This window comes from Sorex fumeus, unplaced genomic scaffold (assembly GCF_029834395.1).
Source record: "Sorex fumeus unplaced genomic scaffold, SorFum_2.1 ptg000002l, whole genome shotgun sequence".
Lineage (NCBI taxonomy): Eukaryota > Metazoa > Chordata > Mammalia > Eulipotyphla > Soricidae > Sorex > Sorex fumeus.
Window position 1 is genome coordinate 6979555 of NW_026606059.1, and position 20280 is coordinate 6999834.

General features: G+C 44.7%; 1 protein-coding gene and 1 non-coding gene across 3 annotated transcripts in view; both read left to right on the forward strand.

Annotated features, from left to right (window-relative positions):
• Window positions 1–1408: 1408 nt before the first annotated feature.
• The window catches only part of VIRMA (vir like m6A methyltransferase associated), a 61126-nt gene continuing 42254 nt past the window's right edge, over window positions 1409–20280 (forward strand). For both annotated transcript variants that reach the window (XM_056109673.1, XM_056109664.1), the window contains exons 1-5: window positions 1409–1542; window positions 10693–10808; window positions 13368–13454; window positions 17707–17755; window positions 18265–18433. In XM_056109673.1, coding sequence (XP_055965648.1) covers window positions 1480–1542; window positions 10693–10808; window positions 13368–13454; window positions 17707–17755; window positions 18265–18433 — 484 coding nt within the window. In that variant the 5' untranslated portion in view covers window positions 1409–1479. The remainder of the gene's footprint in view (window positions 1543–10692; window positions 10809–13367; window positions 13455–17706; window positions 17756–18264; window positions 18434–20280) is intronic.
• LOC130022977 (U6 spliceosomal RNA) lies at window positions 11571–11678 on the forward strand. Its single transcript, XR_008792352.1, has one exon. It is a non-coding gene; the product is annotated as a U6 spliceosomal RNA (small nuclear RNA).

Genomic DNA, 20280 nt, shown 5'->3' on the forward strand with positions numbered 1-20280 from the left:
GAAGCATTTAAGGTAGTGATGGTGCCACTGTCTGAGGGTCAGAGGGCTGAGAGGGTCAAGTGACCAAGGTTTGGTCACTATCAGTCAAAGTCTCATACACATTCTCATCCAGGAAAAGAGGGTGCCCGCACCCTGCTCCCCTCCCAAGAATGGACAGGACAAACAACCTCTTTTACTACCATGTTTCTGTTAAAGATAAGTTAAATTTTCTTTTTTTTTTTTTTTTGTAAATGAGAGTTATTAAGGTTTGCCATGAACCAGTCTTGTATCTCTATGTACTTTTGAACCAGTCTTGTATCTCTGTATTTTTGGACACAAATGAATTTTTCTAGAAATAGGAGGAATCAATCTATTACTAAATATTCTGGCCTGTTGTCAAAGCAGTTGTCACAATTGGTCCAGTGATCATCAACAGGAAGATTGACTTTTCATATTTTTACTGTTTTGGGCATTCTGCTAATCACTCTAATCTTATTTATTTATTTATTTATTTTTTATTGAATCACCGTGAGCTACACTTACAAAGTTTTTATGTTTGAGTTTCAGCCACACACTGATTGAACACCCATCCTTCCACCAGTGCACATTTTCCACCACCAACGTTCCCAGTGTCCCTCCGCCTTATCCCAACCCTACCCCTGCCTCTACGGCAGACGATTTCCGTCTTTCTCTCTACTTTTGGGCATTATGGTTTGCAATACAGACCCTGGGAGGCCATCACATTTGATCCTTGATCGACTTCCAGCACACATCTCCCATCGGGAGTGATTCCTCCAACCCTCATTGACTTAGTGACCCCTGTGACCCAGTCTCTATCCCAGCTGCCTTCTCCCCCAGCTCATGAGGCAGGCTGCCAACCATGGAGCAATCCTCCTGGCCCTTGTGTCTACTGTCCTTGGGTGTCAGCCTCATATTATGACATTTTATATTCCACAAAAGATCACTTGAATGTTATTTCTGTTCATCCTTACAAAAAACGAGTGGTTTAGGTATTCATCTATATTGCCAAAGAGAAAACAAAACAGCTCCTTTGGAGACATTTATTTATTTATTTTCTCTTAAATAGTGTTTCTTTTAAAATCTCACTGTCTCTTTCCCAACTGTCCCTGGCAAGGCTGCTGGCCCAGGTTTCCCTGGGGCGGGCGGGGTAGCCCCCTTGGCAACGCTCTGCTCTCTCTCCTTCCACCTCCGCAAACGCGGCGAGACGGGCGAGTTTTGGGCCCCAGCGGCTGCCGTAATCCTCCCGAGGCCTGCCCCCGCCCCCTTTCGGCGCCCCGCGGCGGCTTCCGCCGCGCTGGAGTGGGCGGAGCCGGCGGGTTTCGGGCCGCTCGACGCGTCCGGATTGGTCGGCGCCGGCGGCGCGTGCGCGCTGGCCGCCGGAAGTGCCGTTGGGCCGGGGCTCGGGAGTCGCCGGCCGGGACGGCTGCCCCGGAAGTCGTCGTCGGGCTCCCCTCCCGCCCCCCGCCGCCAGCGGCGAACATGGCGGTGGACTCGGCGATGGAGCTGCTATTTTTAGACACTTTTAAACACCCGACCGCTGAGGTAAGGCTTCGAGGTCGAGTCGTGCCCCGCCGCCTCGGCCTGGGGGGACCCTCCCGGGGACGCGCCGGGCCCGGCCGGCGCCCTGCTCGGCGCCAGCCCCGGGCCGCCTCCCCCGTCACCCCCCGCCCGGCCTCGCTGGTCCCGCGGGGTCGGGGGTCGCGCCGGGCTCTAGCCGGGGGCGTCGTGCGGCCTCGGCGCCCCGCGACGGCGCTCGGGCTCGGGCCTGGGCCTGGGGGGCCCCGGCGACTGCGGACCGAGGGAGGAGGACGCGATGCCGCCCCTTCCTTCCCCCTCCCCGGCTCCGGCTCGTCTCCAGAAAGCTCCAGGGTTTTCTCTCGTGCCCTCGCGGGCCGCGGGGGGTGGTGGTGGAGGAGGGGGAGCAGGGATGCTCTGGAGACTCTGAACCTCCCGCCCCCCCCCCCCCGCGCCCCCTCCTCGCCCGAACGTCAGCCCGGCCCTGCTGGGCGTCCTGGGAGCGTAGGAGGTTGCCCTGGGTTACGACGTCGGCCAGCCCGCAGGGAAAGTGGAAACCCGCAGGAAGACCCAGGACGTGCATTTCCCCTGCCTGTCTCCCCCCCACCCCGCCACCCGGGACGTGTATTCCCTCTGCCCTTCCCCCCTCCACCCAGGATGTGCATTTCCCCTGCTCTCCCTCCCCCAACCCAGGAGGTGCATTTCCCCTGCCCTCCCCACCCAGGACGTGCATTTCACCCCCACCCGGGAGGTGCACTCCCTCCCCTCCCCCCCTTTGTGAACTTCTTGCTGATTTCGTGGATTCTGCCTTCCCAGGACCCGTGACTGCAGGTTGCTTCCTTGCTTTGAAGCTCTGCTGGGCAGGATAAGAGACGTTTGACAGTCGAGTCTGCTTATTATTTATTTTCAGGAGTGGGTTGTAGGGCTGGTCGAAGGCCCAGCTGGGGGCAGGACGGTCCTCCTTAAGGATAAAGGGACCCGAGGCTGGAGCAGTTGCACAGCGGGTAGGGCGTTTGCCTTGCACACGGCCGACCCCGGTTCGATTCCCAGCATCCCATGAGCACCGCCAGGGGTGATTCCTGAGTGCAGAGCCAGGAGGAAGCCCTGTGCATCACCAGGTGTGACCGAAAAAGAAAAAAAAAAAAAAGACCTGCCTTGCAAGGGGTGAGGGCACCGAGTTTGGCACCTGGCACTAGCTTGGTGGCTCGCTGAGGTCCTGGCAGTTCTGCTCTCGGTGTCCGTCCCCCCCACTCCATCTTTCCCGTCATCCACACCCCCCACCCCGCAATGCCAATGCTGCTGCGAACTTTCAAAGGCCTGCAGACAGATGGAGAGCTCAAGTGAGCAATCCCTGCAAGTTCTGCAGTTAGGAGGATGTCGGAGCACCATGACCAGGAGTCAACCACAACCGAGGCGTGCCAGTAGGAGCAGTCCAACCAGAATCCGCATGAGCACCCCCACCAGAGTGTGACTGCAGGGGAGCAGTGCATGCTTGCAAGCGTGGCGGGCCACCCCCAGGAATGACTGGGACTATGTACACGCACACCACAGCCAAGCAGCTACGGAACCCCAGGCATCCCAGCAGAATTACAGAGCCGAGGGCTGGGGGTTATAATAAAGAAGTTGGTTAACAGTAGTGTTATCTTTTGGTAGATTAATTTATGGTCTCATTTCATGTGTATTAGCTCTGTTCGTTTTTCATTCTTTCTGGCTGTAGTTCCAGCTCAGGTTTCTACGACTTACAATGGAGGTTTTCTAACACATAATGGAGATGGGTTGAATCAGAACAAATCTATAGTCTGCAGAAATAGGAAAGGAGGACACACGTGATGGTTGATCCTCATGTTGTAGTATACCAGTGGCCTGTTGGTAGTCATGGAAAGTGCAGAAGCAGTTTTAATGGGGGCTGGATAGATTTTGATGTGTTTAGTGGTACACCAGGTAGGCTTGAACTATAGGGACTCTTGACATCTATGAAAAATACACCCAAAGGTGCTGCATAATCCGCTCGGGATCGATACCACTAACAAAACGAAAAAAGTAAAACCTGTTGCCTTGACTTTCAAAGAGATTTGTAGTCTAGAGAGAAGATAGACATTTATTCAAGTTGCCCAAGAATAAACTGGTTTTAAGTCACACTAAGAGATTTAAAATTGTGCTCGTTGCTTGTGCTGTGTGTGTACACCTCTGTATGCATAGAATGCCGAAGATTGAATCTGGGGCCTCGAATGTAAAACATGTAGTCTTACTACTGAATTATTTCCCTGACCTCTATGCCCCGCCCCACCCCACCCTTCCCATTTTCCTTTTGGCTTTTGACCACCCAGTGATGCTCAGCCTTACTCCTAGCTCAGGGTTCACTGGGGGGCTCAGGGGAATTAGTCTCTCATATGTGCCGGGTATTGAACCCTGGTCAGCCACATGCAAGGCTCACCTTACCTGTTGTTTCACTGCCTCTGGTTCCTTATGTCCATTTTTAAAAATTGGGGTCTCATCCAGCAGTACCCAGGCCTGGAACCACTCCTGGCAGACGCTCAACCCAGACTGGTAGTTCATAGGGGCCATGCTTAGTACCTCAGCCAGTAGCCATGTGTTTTTTGGGAATGAACATGTGTTAAGCATGTGATCTATCTCTTGAAATTGTCTCTCTGTGGACTTTGTTTTGGGCCAAACCTGGCGGGGGATGGGGGTGGAGTCATCACTCCCAGTGCTACGCAGGGGACCATGTAATGCTAGGGATAAAACCCTGGCCTCCAGCATGCAAAGTTTGTGCTCAGTATGTTAAACTATCTCCAGCTCCATTTACTTATTTTTTTTTAAAGAGAAATATAACTGGTTACTGAAAAATAAAATTCACTTACACCAAAAAATTGAAAAAAGCTAAGACTTGAAATCCGACCTTTCTTATATCATTTTTAGTTTTTCTTATTTTTGTAATTCTCTGGTAAATTTACTTATGCTTAAGCATATATAACTATAGTATCCATACCGTTGGGCTGGAGCAATAGCACAGCTGTAGGGCGTTTGCCTTGTGCGCAGCCAGACCGGCCGAGCCTGGTTTGATTCTTCCGCCCTTCTCGGAGAGCTCGGCAGGCTACTGAGTATCTCGCCCCCATGACAAAGCCTGGCATGCTACCCATAATGTATTCGATGTGCCAAACACAGTAACAACAAGTCTCAAAATAGACGTTACTGGGCACGCTTGAGCAAATGGATGAACAACGGGAGGACAGTGACAGTGATCAATACCGTTATGCAGTTTTGTGATTTCTTTCTTGCCTTATGAGCTGTATATCTGTATATATTAAATGAGAAATCCGGTCACAATCCGGTCACGGTCCTCCCGTTGTTCATCGATTTGCTCGAGTGGGCCCAGTAACGTCTCCATAATGAGACTTGTTGTTACTGTATTTGGCATATCGAGTACGTCTCGAATAGACTTTTCAAAAGAATTCCTTATTTTTAAACTTTTTCCAAAAAAATAACTATTATAACTTATGTCAACATGGCTACACTAGTGTTACCGTTTGCAGTTTCTATGCACAAAATTACTGCACCTTCACTATCCAAGTGCTTGGAGTACTCCACCACTGTCCTTGGCTTCCACTCCTAAACTAGCAAGTATTTTGGACCAGGTTGTTCTAAACGTAGTATGAGATACAAAAGATTTTTGGGGGGCTGGAGCGATAGAACAGCGGGTAGGACATTTGCCTTGCTCATTGCCAACCCGAGTTTGATTCCCAGCACGACAAAGCCTGGCAAGCTCCCCATGACGTATTCGAAATGCCAAACACAATAACAACAAGTCTCACAATGGAGATGTTACTGGACCCGCTCAAGCAAATCGAACAGCTGGTGGACAGTGCTACAATGCCCCTAATAAAGAGCTTTCAAAAAAAAAAAAAAGAAAAGAAATCAAAGAATGGGACCCAGGTCAGTGTGTGCAAGCCAAGTGTCTTGCCAACTATACTATCACTACAGCCCCCAGAGGTTTTTTTTTTTTTTTTTTTGCATAGCAATGTGATTCAGAGATCTCAGATCTGGCAAGTCTGTTGAGTTTGTGGCTGCCTGTTTTTGTTGCTTCTCATTATTTTTTGTTTTCAACTTGTGCTGTATCAGTTCATTTACTTTAGATAATTTAAGTTCATCCTTCATTGTAAATTTCTAAATTCTGAAATCGTAGTTTCTGTGAACATTTATTAAGTATTAAGATTCTTCAGTGGATATATGTGACACTGTAAACTTACCAGTAAACGTAGATCTGGTACTTCTATTTAAAACAATACTTGGGACAATTAAACACAGTTTTTACTTAATTTGATACAAAGGGTTTGGATTTCCCAGAGAAAGGGGTATGTATCTGGATTTGACCTGACTCAGGAAATTTTCCATAGAAAATGGGTATTTAAAGGATCCTGGTGCCAAGAAGTGTGAACGTGAATTCACATGTATAATGAGGAGGCACATGATATGTTCAGGCTGTAAAATTTGGTGTAGAAAGAAGAGATTTGTTAATAAGACCAGTGGGTTTGGCCTAGGGGATACAAGAACAGTGTTTGGGATTGTTCCTACCAACTATGTTGAGCTTACTTAAAACATCATCTTTTTTTTTTTTTTTTGGCGTTTTGGGTCATACCTGGAGATACTCAGGAATTACTCCTGGAGGTGTTCGGGGATCTTATGGGATGCTAGGATTTGAACCCGGGTTGACTGCGTGTAAGGCAAACACCCTACCCGCTGTGCTATCACTCCAGCCCCCAAAACATCATCTTCTAATTGTCTCCTCCCACCTTTTCTCCGGCAAACTGAATTCTGTGGTCAGTGTCCACAGGTTTGCTGTTTTGGGTAACCCTCCCTCCCTCCCCTACCCCTAGTCAGTTTCTTATCATCACTCACATGGGAAATGCTTTTTTGGGTGGGGGGAGAATGACAGCAAATCTTTATAGCACTGCATTGTCCTCCCTTTGTTCATCGATTTCCTCAAGCAGGTACCAGTAACGTCTCCATTGTGAGACTTCTTGTTACTGTTTTTGGCATATGGAATACGTAACGGGTGCCTTGCCAGGCTTTGCTGTGCGGACAATATACTCTTGGTAGCTTGCCGGTATCTCTGAGAGGGGTGGAGGAATCGAACCTTCCTTGGCCGCGTGCAAGGCAAACGCCCTACCCGCTATGCTATCGCTATGACCAAAAAATCGACTAAACAAATTTTAAGGTGACAATCTGTCAGTTGTGTTTTAAAGGCGTGGGGGCATGGTTTTGTGGAAATGCGGGTCATACCCAGCAGTGCTCTGGGACTACTCTTGGCTCTGCTTCATGTTCAGGGGACCATACAGCAAAAGAAATAAAACCCAGGGCTCCCATGTGCAAAGCATGTCCTTCAGCCCTTTGATTAATCTCGCTGGCCACTAGATAGGATGTTTCAACTCTTTGTGATAAAACATCGCTGCATACCAGCGACCATATTCTAGCACCAAATTCTATTTGGAGAATGCATACATTTCTGAAAATGTTCTTTTTTTCTGCAATCCCCACTGAAGTTTCATGCCATAGACAAACCTGGTAATTGTTCAGTTTTAGTGAGAAATGATTGCCTGTGAAAGAAAGAAATAGAAGATATGCAAGAACTCAACTCTTCTCAGCCAGTGTTCTCTCCCAACAATGTTTAAGATTATGTTACACAAAATTCTGGCCTATGGGAGTTAAAGAAAGCATTAGAAAGAATACGAAATACTTTGAAAAACTTTATAATCCTAACTTTTGAATAAGGATACTCATAGCAAACAAAAGCAATTTTTGAATGGGGAAAAAAAAAAGAACTAGGGCATGGGGTTAATGTCTAATCGGCTGGAAAAAAAAACCAGTTCCATACCATAGCTTAAAGAATCACAGCTCCCAGGTGATCATACCTAAACATTAATCATCCCTTCTCCACTTTTTTTTTTCTGTTGGAATGTGTACTCTCATCTTTGCCCAGCCGACTTTATTCTATAGAGTATAAAAATCATTGACCAACTTTTTTTTTTCCTTTTATTAGAGAAACACCATGAGATACAGTTGTAGACTTACAAACTTTTGTGCTTGGGTTTCAGTTATACAGTGACTGAGTACCCATCCCTCCACCAGTGCCCATTCTCCACCACCATGCTCCCAGTAGCCCTCCCCCCCCCCCCCCAACCTGATCCCCACCACCCTACCCAGCCTCTGTGGCAGGGCATTTCCTTTGGCTCACTCTTTCCTTTAGGGTGTTGTAGTTTGCAATAGAGGTTTTGAGTGGCCATCGTGTTCGGTCTGTAGTCTACTTTCAGCACGCATCTCGCATTCTGAGCGAGTCCTCCAAACATCCTTTACTTGGTGTTCCCTTCTCTATCTGAGCTGCTTTTTTCCCCAGCATGTGCTGCCGGCTTCCAAGCCCTGGAGCAGACCCCTGGTACTTACCTCAATTATTCTTGGGTGTTCGACTCCCATTCTGTTACTTTATATTCCCCAGATGAGTGTAGGCTTTCTATGACTGTCCCTCTCTTTCTGGCTCATTTCACTTAGCATGATACTTCTGTGTAGAACCACTTGTCTGTAAATTTCATGACTTCATCTTTTCTAACAGCTGCATAGTACTCCATTGTGTAGATGTACCAAAGTTTCTTTAACCAGTCATCTGTTCTTGGGCACTCAAGTTTTTTCCAGATTCTGACTATTGTAAAGGGTGCCGCAGTGAACAAACGAGTGCAGATGTCACTTCGACTATACTTTTTTGCCTCTCCGGGATATATTCCCAGGCGTGGTATTGCTGGGTCAAATGGGTACTCAATTGCTAATTTTTTGAGAATAGTCCATACTGTTTTCCAAAAGGGCTGAACCAGTCGGCATTCCCACCAGCAGTGGAGGGTCCCTTTCTCGCCACATCCATGCCAATACCGGTGCTTTTGTCCTTTTGGATGTGAACCAGTCTCTGTGGTGCGAGTCTCATTGTTGTTTTGATCTGCATCTCCCTGATGATTAGTGATTTAGAGCATTTTCTCATGTGCCTTTTTGCCATTGGAATTTCTTCTTTGAGAATGTTTCTATTCATTTCATCACCCCATTTTTTGATGGGGTAGGATGTTTTCTTCTTGTGGAGTTCAACCAGTGCTTTGTATATCCTATATCCTTGATATCAACCCCTTGTCGGATGGGTATTGGGCTAATATCCTTTCCCATTCTGTGGACTGTCTTTGTATTTTGGTCACAGTTTCTTTGGAGGTGCAGAAGCTTCTTAGTTTAAGATAGTCCCATTTGTCTATCTCTGTTTTCACTTGCTTGGCCAGTGGTGTGACATGTTTGAAGATACCATTCGCTTCAATGTCAAGGAGAGTTTTGCTAACTTTGTCTTCAATGTATTTTATAGCTTCTGGTCTTTAATCCATTTTGATCTTACTTTTACACATGGTGTTAGGTAGAGATCTGAGCCCATTTTTTTGCATGTAGCTGTCCAGTTTTGCCGGCACGATTTGTTAAAGAGACTTTCCTTGCTCCACTTCACATTTCTTGCTCCCTTATCAAAGATCAGATGACCGTATGTTTGGGGGGAGATGTCAGTATATTCAGCCCTGTTCCATTGGTCTGCAGCTCTGCCTTTGTTCCAGTACCATGCTGTTTTAATTATTACTGCTCTTTAATAGAGTTTGAAGTTAGGGAGGTTGATTCCTCTTATTTTTTCCCCCCAAGAATTGCTTCAGCTATTCGTGGGGGCTTATTGTTCCATATGAATTTCAGGGGTTTTTGATAGCATCATATTCTTAACATTGACAGATTCAAGACTCATCTTTCAGATGCAAGTAACATGAACCACTTTTAATTATAACTTTGACCACTAGGTAATGATGGTTGGTTGAACTACTAGGAAAACTTCATGTAAAACAATGTGGGAAGGGCTGGCGCTGTCATACAGCTGGTAAGTGGCTTGTCTCGCACTTGGCTGACCCAGCTTTGATCCTCAGCACCCCATCTGGTCCTTATACACTGCCACGAGTGAACTTGAGCACTGCTGGGTATGGTCTAATAATTTTGGGGGAAGTAAGGGGGAAAACCTTTTTAAATTTTTGTTTGTAAAAGCTATGTTTCTTTAATCTTGTGTCAAATGATTCATATAAATGTATACCTAATGCTATTTACCTTATTTTTATATGCTGATACATTCTTTTTGGCGGGGATGATTTGGGCCGCACCCTGCTGTGCTCAGGGTTTACTTCTCACTCTACTCAGATATCATTCCTGGGGATACTCTTGGAGACTCTGTGGTTTTGGGGAACCAGGGTCAGCTGCATGCCAGACAGGAACTTCACCCTTGTCCTATCTCTCTGATCCCTATGATAAGTTCTTAGTTTGCATTTTTTCTTAAATTTAAGGTGGGAGTTTAGTAAATTAAGCATAGACACGCCCGCACCCTCACCCCCATGTCTTCTTTCTAATTCAGAGATTCAGAGAGTGCTGGAGATCTGGCCCTTGATGGCTAGCATGTATGAGGTCCTGAATTCAGCCCCCAACAGTGCAGGTCCTGTCCCTAGCCCCAGCACTGCAGGGTGGTCCCCCTCAGCTCACCTCTAGCACCACTGGGTTAGTGACCCTTTACGGGCAAAAAAATATGCCTTGAAATCATTGGACTACTCAATCAGATCCGAACTGATAGAATGCCAGTCAGAATCTTTAGTGTGAATGTTTATATGTGTGTAGATGTGTTACAGTTATATAATCATAGAAGTTGAGAATGTTTAAATAATCAGAGATTTTGTATCATGTTAGCTTTATAACTATCCAATAAGTCAACTTGAGAGGCTTCTATAAAGGACTATGAATTTTTTTTGGTTTAAGCAAAACGTAATTTGGGAAGAAATCTGCATTAAGAAATGCTGTTACATAAAGAAGAAGTCTGACTGGGTGCGTTCTATCATTAGCCTTTTGAATTGGGTGGTGGGAGTGTTGGCGGCTCCCAGCAGTACCACCAAGTGTGCCTGGGCCTCCCACCTGGGGAGCGTGTGCTCAGACCCCTGTGCCTCTTCAGCCCACCATCAACTATTTCAAAAGAATGATTGAGATAACATTGTAAATTGTACGTGAACACTTTGGATGATTCTAAAAGAAATGTGTATGATTTTAATAAATTGTGTTGTATTTATGGTGTGTTCTCTTCTCTTTTTAAAGCAAAGTTCGCACATCGATGTGGTTCGTTTTCCATGTGTGGTTTATATCAATGAAGTCCGCGTGATACCTCCAGGAGTGAAGGCGCACAGCAACCTGCCCGACAACAGAGCCTATGGGTGAGTCGGCTTGCTTCTGAAAAATACTTGATTCTGTATTATTGTAGAGTTTCTGTTCTTGTTTGTGAGCCGGTGATAGTTGGGGGTTACTCCTGGCTCTGCACTCAGAAATTGTTCCCGGCATTTGGGAGCAGGCCATATTGGCCCTATTGAACCTATCGGCCCTGTGCGAGGCAGATACTCTGACCACTGTGCTAGTTCTCTGGCCCCTGGAGAAATACTTTTAAACATAAATTTGAGGTGATGATTTGCAAGTGAAACTGTTTATTTTCGGGCTGTTCTCAGGGCTTATTCCTGGCTCTATTCCCAGGGATCACTTTTGGTAGGATTTGGGGGGACCATATATGATGGTGGGGATTGGACCTTGTGTCAGCTGCAAGGCAAGCACCCTACCCGCTGTACTAGTGCTCTAGCAAAAATATATGGTTGGGGGGGGTTGGGAGCGGGGGGAGGTGGGGCCACACTTGGCATCCAGCAGTGCATGGATTATTGCTCTTTCATGCTCAGGAGTGATCCCAGGTAGTGCTCAAGGAACTCTATGTGATGCTGGGATTGAAGGACAAGCTCCTTACCTTCTTGACTCTTTCTATCGCCCCTATTACATTTCTTATTAATACTATTTTATAGTAAGTTTGATGACTTGTTTGGAGTTGTAGCCTGATTATGTGTCTTTTCATACATTTATGGTTATCTTAGTGTAGAACACTGTCTTGCATGCAGAAGACCTGGGTTTAATCTCTGGCATCTAAAAATTAGCAAATAGTGCTCGCTTCGGCAGCACATGTACTAAACTTGGAACGATACAGAGGAGATTAATGCAAGGCCCTGTGCAAGGATGGCATGCAAATTCGTGAAGCGTTCCATATTTTTAAGTCTACAACTGTACCTCATGGTGTTTCACTAATAAAAATTAAAAAAAAATAGCAAATAATTATCTGGTGCTTTCTCTTTCTTAAGCTCTGTGAGAAATAAATAGGATGTAGATAATAGTCTCTGAGCTTGGAACTTGTTGATAACTGTAACAACTGGCATTTAATAGGGGTTTGATCTTTGTCGTGACAAGAGTAGTTATTTGTTTGCATGACATGAATTGGAAATAGAAGCTAACTTTAGGTTTGGAAATATTAATATATAATAAACCTTAATGAATTTTTAGTTTATAGCATTGGTGTTAATCTTAATAGTAAAGGTAAGGTAAAGGCCCTCCCGTTGATCGTCGATTTGCTCGAGCGGGCCCAGTAACGTCTCCATTGGAGACTTGGTTGTTACTGTGTCTGGCATATCGAATACTCTCGGTAGCTTGCCGGGCTCTCCGAGAGGGGCGGAGGAATCGAACAGTTCATAATTTGTTATGTGTGTGCTACCTAGCATAATTTCTATTATATGAAAAAGTTACCAGATATTTAATAGTGAGTTATCTACAGATTCAAAGCTAAGGCTTCATTTCTTTATAATTGTTAAAAGTAATTGTATATTTATAGAAATTCATTAAAATCTTCAAAGGTTTTGGGGTTATTGCACAGAAAATCAATGCAGTAAAAATATTAATAATGAGAAATCATCGACTTTTTATCTTTTATCTGTGCTTAAGGAAATTAAAAATTCTTGTTTTCCTATAATTTTATCCTACTTTTCCTATAAGGGAGATTGTGTAGAATGAGAAAAAGGAGGTAATATTTATGTATTCAGATATTTAGTAGTACTGCTTTTAGTTAAGAAAGATCAAATATCCTTTACTTTCCATTGTTATAGCAAGGTTAGCAGCCTGAAATCATGAACAGTACTCTCTCTCACTCTTGCAGGTCAGAAAATAAGAAGTGGCTTAGGTGGGTCAGGTTCCCCCAAAATCAAGATACAGGTTGAGACTGCAGTCAAAATATTTACGTGAATTGTCGCTATATACATTTTTTACTTTAGTCTCTCCACAGTTTAGGACTCTGTTGCTAAAATTATTTTAATCCTTTCCTTACGTGCAGTAGTTTGAAATAAGTGTCATTGAAATTAATTTGGTTCTTTTTGCTAATGAAATAAACTTGTCACAGCTATTAGCGCTTGCTTTTAAAACACCTTCAGACAGGGGCTGGAGTGATAGTACAGCAGGCAGGGGTGCTTGCCTTGCAGGCAACTCATCTGGGCTTGATCCGCAGCAAACCATTTGGTCCTCAAGCCCTGCCAGGAGTAATATCTGTACAGAGCCAGGAGTGGGCCCTGGAGAGTTTGAAGTGTGTGGACAAAAAAAAAAAAAAAAAACCCCAAAAAACCAAACTAGCCTTGAAACTTTGAAACACAACAGAAATTTAGAACACAGTAGAACCATTGTACTAATGATAGATGGTAAAATTTGTTGATTAAAATTTGGTTTTCAATAATTTCTTAAAGTGGATAGTCGACTACTTGAGAGTTCGGTGTGAATACAATTACAGGAAATATTAAAATTCAATCAACTATTATTTAAATCTAATGGATACTACACATTCATTTTATACATGTCGTTTGTTTTAATTTGGAACTGATTATTTTGTTGCAAAAACTGAAATTTCAACTTTATCTCATACACAGGGAGACATCTCCGCACACATTTCAGTTGGACTTATTCTTTAACAATGTCAGCAAACCAAGTGCCCCAGTTTTCGATAGGTTGGGAAGGTACGTATCTACAAGGGAATTGCTCTATACATTCATAGGTTGGTCAGCAGAACCTGTTTCTTTGGATAAAAGATACGTGGTGGCAAACTCAAGAATTTAGAGCTGAATCTTAGTAGTATTGTCAATATTTTAAAAAGATCAGTGCTCCTGTGAGTTGCTGATGCAGACCTGGAGACTGTGGGCCTGGACAGCTGGCCCAGCCTGGCCCCGAGCATCAAACGGGGGGCTGCCAGCAGGGAGCTGGGAGCAGAATTGCGGCTGCCTGGGACCCAGAAGCCAACAACGCAGAGTCTAAAGCCTGCAGGAAAGCTCCAGTACGCCAAAAGAATCATTTAAAACAGGTTATGTTTCCCCCACTTCTATGAATTGGGGAAAAAAGCTCCACTATACATGAAAGCTTTGTAACTGTGTTGTATCTCAGTGATGTAATAAAAAACTTCACTATATACTGTGCATTGCTAAGCGAGGCTCTTCTGTAGATGAGGGTTGTAGTCTGGCCATGAATGAGATACAGGATCCTTTTGAACTATGAGTCAGTAAACATGAATCCTGTCATATTTCTTATATAGTTTGTAAAGTTATAATTTTATAATCTTGATTACGCCTTGGGATTTTAGGATCCTACAAAAGTTTTTTGGGGGGGTTGTGGGGTGGGGGGTTTTTTGGGCCACACCCTGCTGTGCTCAGGAATCACTCCTGGGCGACTTGTGGGACCATATGTGTTTCCTAGGGTGTGCTTTTGGCTAAATGCCAAGGTTTGTTTCAGTCAACAGCTAAACCCAAATTTTAAGTTTTTGCCATTTAAAACTTGGAGTTTACGTTTATTTGTGCTTTTGGAGATACAGTTCTATTATAAAAAATACATCAACTCATTTAATTTTGGCTTTTAATAAAATAATTTTGGGAGGAAAGAAGATACTGAATTTCTGTTTACAAAGAAAACTTTTTTTTCCCCCCTTTGGTTTTTGAACCACACCTGATGGTGATCAGGAGTTACCCCTGGCTCTGTACTCAGGAATTACTCCTGGTGGTGTTCTGGGGATCACATGGGATGCCAGAGATCGAACCGGGTTAGCTGCATGCATGGCAAACACATTGCTCACTGTTCTCTCTCTCCATTCCCTACAAAGTAAACTTTAAAATCTGTGAAACATGAACTATTAGTTGGTTTTTGGTTAGTGGTGTGTTTCCCACTCCTCCCCCCCCCCCCCCAACCCCTGAGGTACTCCTGGCAGTGCTTGGGGCACGATTATGTGATTCTGAGGATCCAACCAGTCTTGTTAGCATGCAAGGCAAGCCCTTTACTCCCTGTGCTATCTCTTTGTCCTCTTTTGTTTGCTTTTAATGGTGTATATATTTTTATACCTATAATATATGATTACCTTATTTGGTAAAAATAACTTTTTTGTTTTCTCAAAAACTGTATAGATACTGCATTCTGGAGTTGAGCCATATGCCAATTTAGTGTGTGTAATTTCCTTTATTTTCTCTCTCTGTGTGTCTCATGTATCTTAAATTATTTGCTTTCACTCAAAAATATATATAAACACACTGAGAACTAATATTATCAGACATAACCACAAATCACAAAATCACAAATCATCCTGTTATTCGTCTATTGCCTCGAGCAGGCCCCAGTAATGTCTCCTTCATCCTAGCCCTGAGATTATATTCAAGGCTCTTTAGGAGAATGAGACCCATTATTGTTACTGGTATTTGGCATATTGGGTATGACACAGGGTGTTTGCCAGACTCTGCCGTGTGGGCAGGCTACATTCGGTAGCCTGCCAGTTTGTCCAAAGTAGGAATGAGATAATGAGATGTCGTAATAAGATGTCGCACGGCCGCAAATGTGGCCGTGCGGTTCCGGGAGCTGGTTTTTATAGTCTCTGAGTCTTGGCCGCTGATGGGATTACACGGCGCCAGGGGGCCAGGTGGTGGGTGTGACCCCCGCCTACTGGAATTTGGAGGATCTGGGTGGAGGATGCTCGGTCCCGATCCGAGTAGGCGTGGAGATCTCGGCCCCGGAACCCGCGTGGCTTTGTCCCTCTGCCAGTACCTTCATGTGTGCGGAGAGTGGTCTCAGCATGGTGGTGGCTGGTCCTGGAGGTCTTCGGCTGCCGGAGCCCTGGTCGGGGCGGGGAGGAAAGCTCAACCCGCTCCCCTCCAAGGGGCCCGCCGAGCACAGCCAGGCGCGGGGGCAGGAGACTGCACTGTTCTCTTCCGGGAGCTGGTTTTTATAGTCTCTGAGTCTTGGCCGCTGATGGGATTACACTGGCGCCGTGTAATCCCATCAGCGACATAACCACACTACTTCACAATTTCAAATTCCAGTCAGATTTTGTTAGATAAGTTTTTTGTTTTTCTTTTTTGGCTTTTTGGGTCACACCTGGCGATGCTCAGGGTTTACTCCTGGCCCTGCACACAGGAATTACTCCTTGTGCTGCTTGGGGGACCATATGGGATGCTGGGGCCAAACCCAGGTTGCCCACGGGCAAGGCAAATACCCTCCCTGCTGTGCTATCGCTCCAGCTCAGCTAAGTTTTCTTAAAAGCACAAAAATTTGGGGTCAGAACAATAGTAAAATGGATGTGGTGTTGGCCTTACACACTGCTGACTTAGGTTTGATCTCCTGTACCCCATATGGTCCCCTGAGCCCTTCCAGAAGTGACCCTGAATATAGAGCCAGAAGTAAGCCCTGAACACCCTGGGTGTGACCCCCAAACAGAAGACAGACAATTTAAGGGCAAGAGGGTTGGGGAGAGAGCCCGACAGCAGAAAGCAGGATTTGTATGCTGGAGGCCCACATTCCATTTCTTAGATCATTTTGTGACGTGGTCCCTGAGCATCTCCAGGTTGTGATACCTGAGCACGTAGCCAGGAGTGGCCCTTGAGAACTGCTTTAGACCCCTGGTCCTAAAGCAAAAAACTATATATATCAGCTTAAAATTGAAAAATTTCAATCCCAGCATGAATTCGTAACTCTTTAGACTTTGCTTATGTTGTTAATTCTTGACTTTTTTTTATATTAAACTGTTGATAGCCTGCAAGTTTGTCCAAAGTAGAAATAAGACAATAAGATGTCATAAAAAAAAGTTCTGTTAAGATGTTGCGCGGCCGCATTTGCGGCCGCGCGGTTCCAGGATCTGGATTTTATAGTCTCTGAGTCTTGGCCGCTGATGGGATTACACGGCGCCAGGGGGCCAGGTGGTGGGTGTGACCCCCGCCTACTGGAATTTGGAGGATCTGGGTGGAAGATGCTCGACTCCAATTCGAGTAGGCTTGGAGGTCTCGGCCCCGGAACCCGCGTGGCTTTGTCCCTCTGCCAGTACCTTCATGTGTGCGGAGAGTGGTCTCAGCATGGTGGTGGCTGGTCCTGGAGGTCTTCGGCTGCCGTAGCCCTGGTCGGGGCGGGGAGGAAAGCTCAACCCGCTCCCCTCCAAGGGACTCCGGGAAGGAACACCCAGGCGCGGACAAACTTGCAGGCTATCGAATGTAGCCTGCCCACAGGGCAGAGTCTGGCAAACTCCCCGTGGCGTACCAAATATGCCAAATACCAGTAACATTGATGGGTCTCACTCTCCTAAACAGCCTTGAATATAATCTCAGGGCTAGGATGAAAGAGACGTTACTGGGGCCTGCTCGAGGCAATCGACGAATAACAGGATGATGAAATGAAAAAATGAAACTGTTGATAATCGGTTTTTCAATTAAAAAGGGGCAAAAAATAAGTGATTTTATTTTGGTTCAGAATATATTTTTTGAAGACTGTATAATGGTTCTATACCTTAGGTAATAAAATTACCTGGGATGCTTTTTAAAAACAGTACTTATATCTATACTTATCCTGGGCCAGTCAAATCAGAATCTCTAGAAACTTCATGTTTCTGTTGTTGTTCCTGTTCTTTTTTTCCCTTTGTTTTGTTTTGGGGCTGCATGTAGCGGAACTAGGGCTTCCTCCCGGTGCTTTGTGCAGGGTCGGTCATTCCTGCAGGGCTCAGGGAACTTGATGTGTGCTGGGTGGCAGACGCCGTTCCGCCTTGGACTAGCCAGTGTCTTGACAGGAGTCTGGCTCCAGCCCCTACGAACTGCAGTTCATGCTGCTTCTTGAGAAAATTCTGGGTGGGTAGTAACTTAATCCTCAGTTTTGTAGTTTACTAAACCAAGACAGAAATGGAATATTTTACAAAAATACATGAATACATGATCTGTGACCATATTATTCCAGTCTACCTTTTTCTACTCTTGGCAGCTTGGAATATGATGAGAACACTTCCATCATCTTTCGACCCAACTCAAAGGTAATTGTGCGCATCCTTTTTTAAATCTTTTGGTGTTTTCACTTCAAGAGTTTTTGACCCAAATAAGCCAGTGATGTCAAATGTCAGCTTGTCTACTGCTGCAGAATATCGTCACTTGTTGTCCGATTTCTCTGTATCTAGAAGCAGTTATAAAATTCAACAAAGGTATTGTAAGGTCATTCTGTATCTGTGAAACACTGCTTCGAATTTTACATGTGAGCCAGGAAGAGACCAACCTTTGTGCTTTTCCCTTTCTTCAGGTAGGTGAGCAAGTTCAGAAGATGATAGGTCAATTTTATTAGGCACCACTATGCCTTAATTAAAATGGGTTTTAATTAGGCATGGTAACTCTGGAGAGCCGTGTAAAAACTCCCTCTGGGTGAATTTCCACCAATACTGGTCTTGCATTTTCAGCATGCTTCTAAAAGACATTAATTGGCCCATCGAGTGATTTACAGGTGGCATATTAAAATGCGAACATGACAAATATTTTTCCCCCAACAAATTAGGTGAATACCGATGGTTTGGTCCTAAGAGGCTGGTATAACTGTCTGACGCTGGCAATATATGGATCGGTGGATCGAGTGATCAGTCATGACAGAGACTCTCCGCCCCCACCTCCTCCGCCTCCTCCACCTCCGCAGCCGCAGACAAGTTTGAAAAGGAATCCAAAACATGGTGAGAATGTAAAATTTACCTTGGCAGCTGCAGTCAATATCCGTTATAAAGGAAAAGGCTACTCTAGTAAGTTCTCAGCTTTTTGAAGTTGATTGATATCTGTCAGTCTCCAAATTCCTTGATTCAAGTTTTTTAATGTTAAACTATTTGCATTTTATTTTCTTCCTCTGCTTCCATAGAGTGCTTTTTTGACATCAGGATCTCTTCCCACTTAAGTGTGTAAATTATAATGTATTCTTTTACTTATTCTTTAATTATCACATTTCTAAAAAAGACTGGAAGATAAATTTGTATTTATTTAGATTTACTTGAAGTAAATTTATGTGTTCATGGAACACTTTTGTTGCTAGAATTTTTTTCAGTAGCGCGTTTCAAATTTGTTTAGATGCGTAAATCTTAATGCTGTTTTCCCCGGTTTTGACAATTCTTGACTAAGAGAAGAAAATCTCTCGGGGGGAGGAGGCTCCCAAGAGAGCTTAGGGGCAGAGCACCCGCTTTTCAGGTTTGAGACTGGTGAGGCCATGAATGTGATCCCAGGTGCACCTCTGCCCTTGTGCGACTCTGTTGCTTTGCTCTTTGGGATTCCCAGTGCCAGCACCCCAGGACAAAGCAGGTTAGGTGTCCTGTCATTGCAGGAACAGCAGCAGGGAAGTGAGAGAGAAGACAGAGGCCTCCAGAAAACTTCCGTAACTGCGCTACAAGGCATTGTTCTTGTTTCGCGGGATCTTTTCTGCTTCCAGTATTACTCACTGTGAGCTGTGGGAGCGAGGTTAGGTTGACAGAAGAGCTGTGGTATCAGCGCATCCTCTTCTGGGTGCACAGGAGGAATACATTTCAGTTTGTAACTGACGTCACAAGGGAAGAATGTCTGCCTTGCAGGAAGCTCTTTATGACGCCCAGACATAAGATTGCTGCGGTAATGGTGTTATATCAGCACTTTATGTCTGATGCTCACACACTATGTGTTCACACTTATTGTAGTGTTTTTCTCAGACATATCTGTAATTTTTTTTTAATGTTTCTTTTTTTTTTCTTTTTGGGTCACATCCAGCAGTAGACAGGGGTGACTCTGGTGTGCACTTAGTAATTACTCCTGGCGGTGCTTAGTGGACCATATGGGTTGCTGGGAATCGAACCTGGGTCAGCTGCATGCAAGGCAAACGCCCTACCCGCTGTGCTACCACTCCAGCCCCTGTAATTTTTAATGTATGGCATTGACTACTCAAAGTTTGTGGCAAATTAAAGTTGACTTTTGGGGCCAGAGAGATAGTACAGCAGGTAAGGCACTCACTTTGCATATTGCTGACCTGAGTTCATTCTCCAGGTACCGTGTATGGGGCCCCAGGGGCACCAGGAGTCATCACTGAGCCAAGTAGGGCTCAACCCCCCCCGAAATTGCAGTTAATAAATTCCCACTCATCCCTGATCTTTGGTGACCAATAACCTATTATCTGTGTAATTACATTATTCCATGAATATTACATAAATGGGATTATGCAGTTGGTGTCTTTGAGACTGGTTACTTTCAGAATAATTTCTTTGAGGTGTATCCCCTATGTTGTATGTAGTAATAGGTATTTATTATTGCTAGTTTTGCATAATATAAATGTATCATAATTTAAACATTTAAACATTAAAGGACACTTTGATAGCTTCAGGTGATTGTATGGCAAACAAGGAAATTTTTCTCTTGGATAATGCTCAGGGATGTATGTATTCTTTGATACATAAGAAACCTGGAAGTCTAATTGTCCTACTATAAGTTAATTAGCAAAATTTGTTTGACATCAGGAAGGAAAACAAAATTCTAAAGATAATATTCTCAAAAGACAAACAGAACTTTTCTC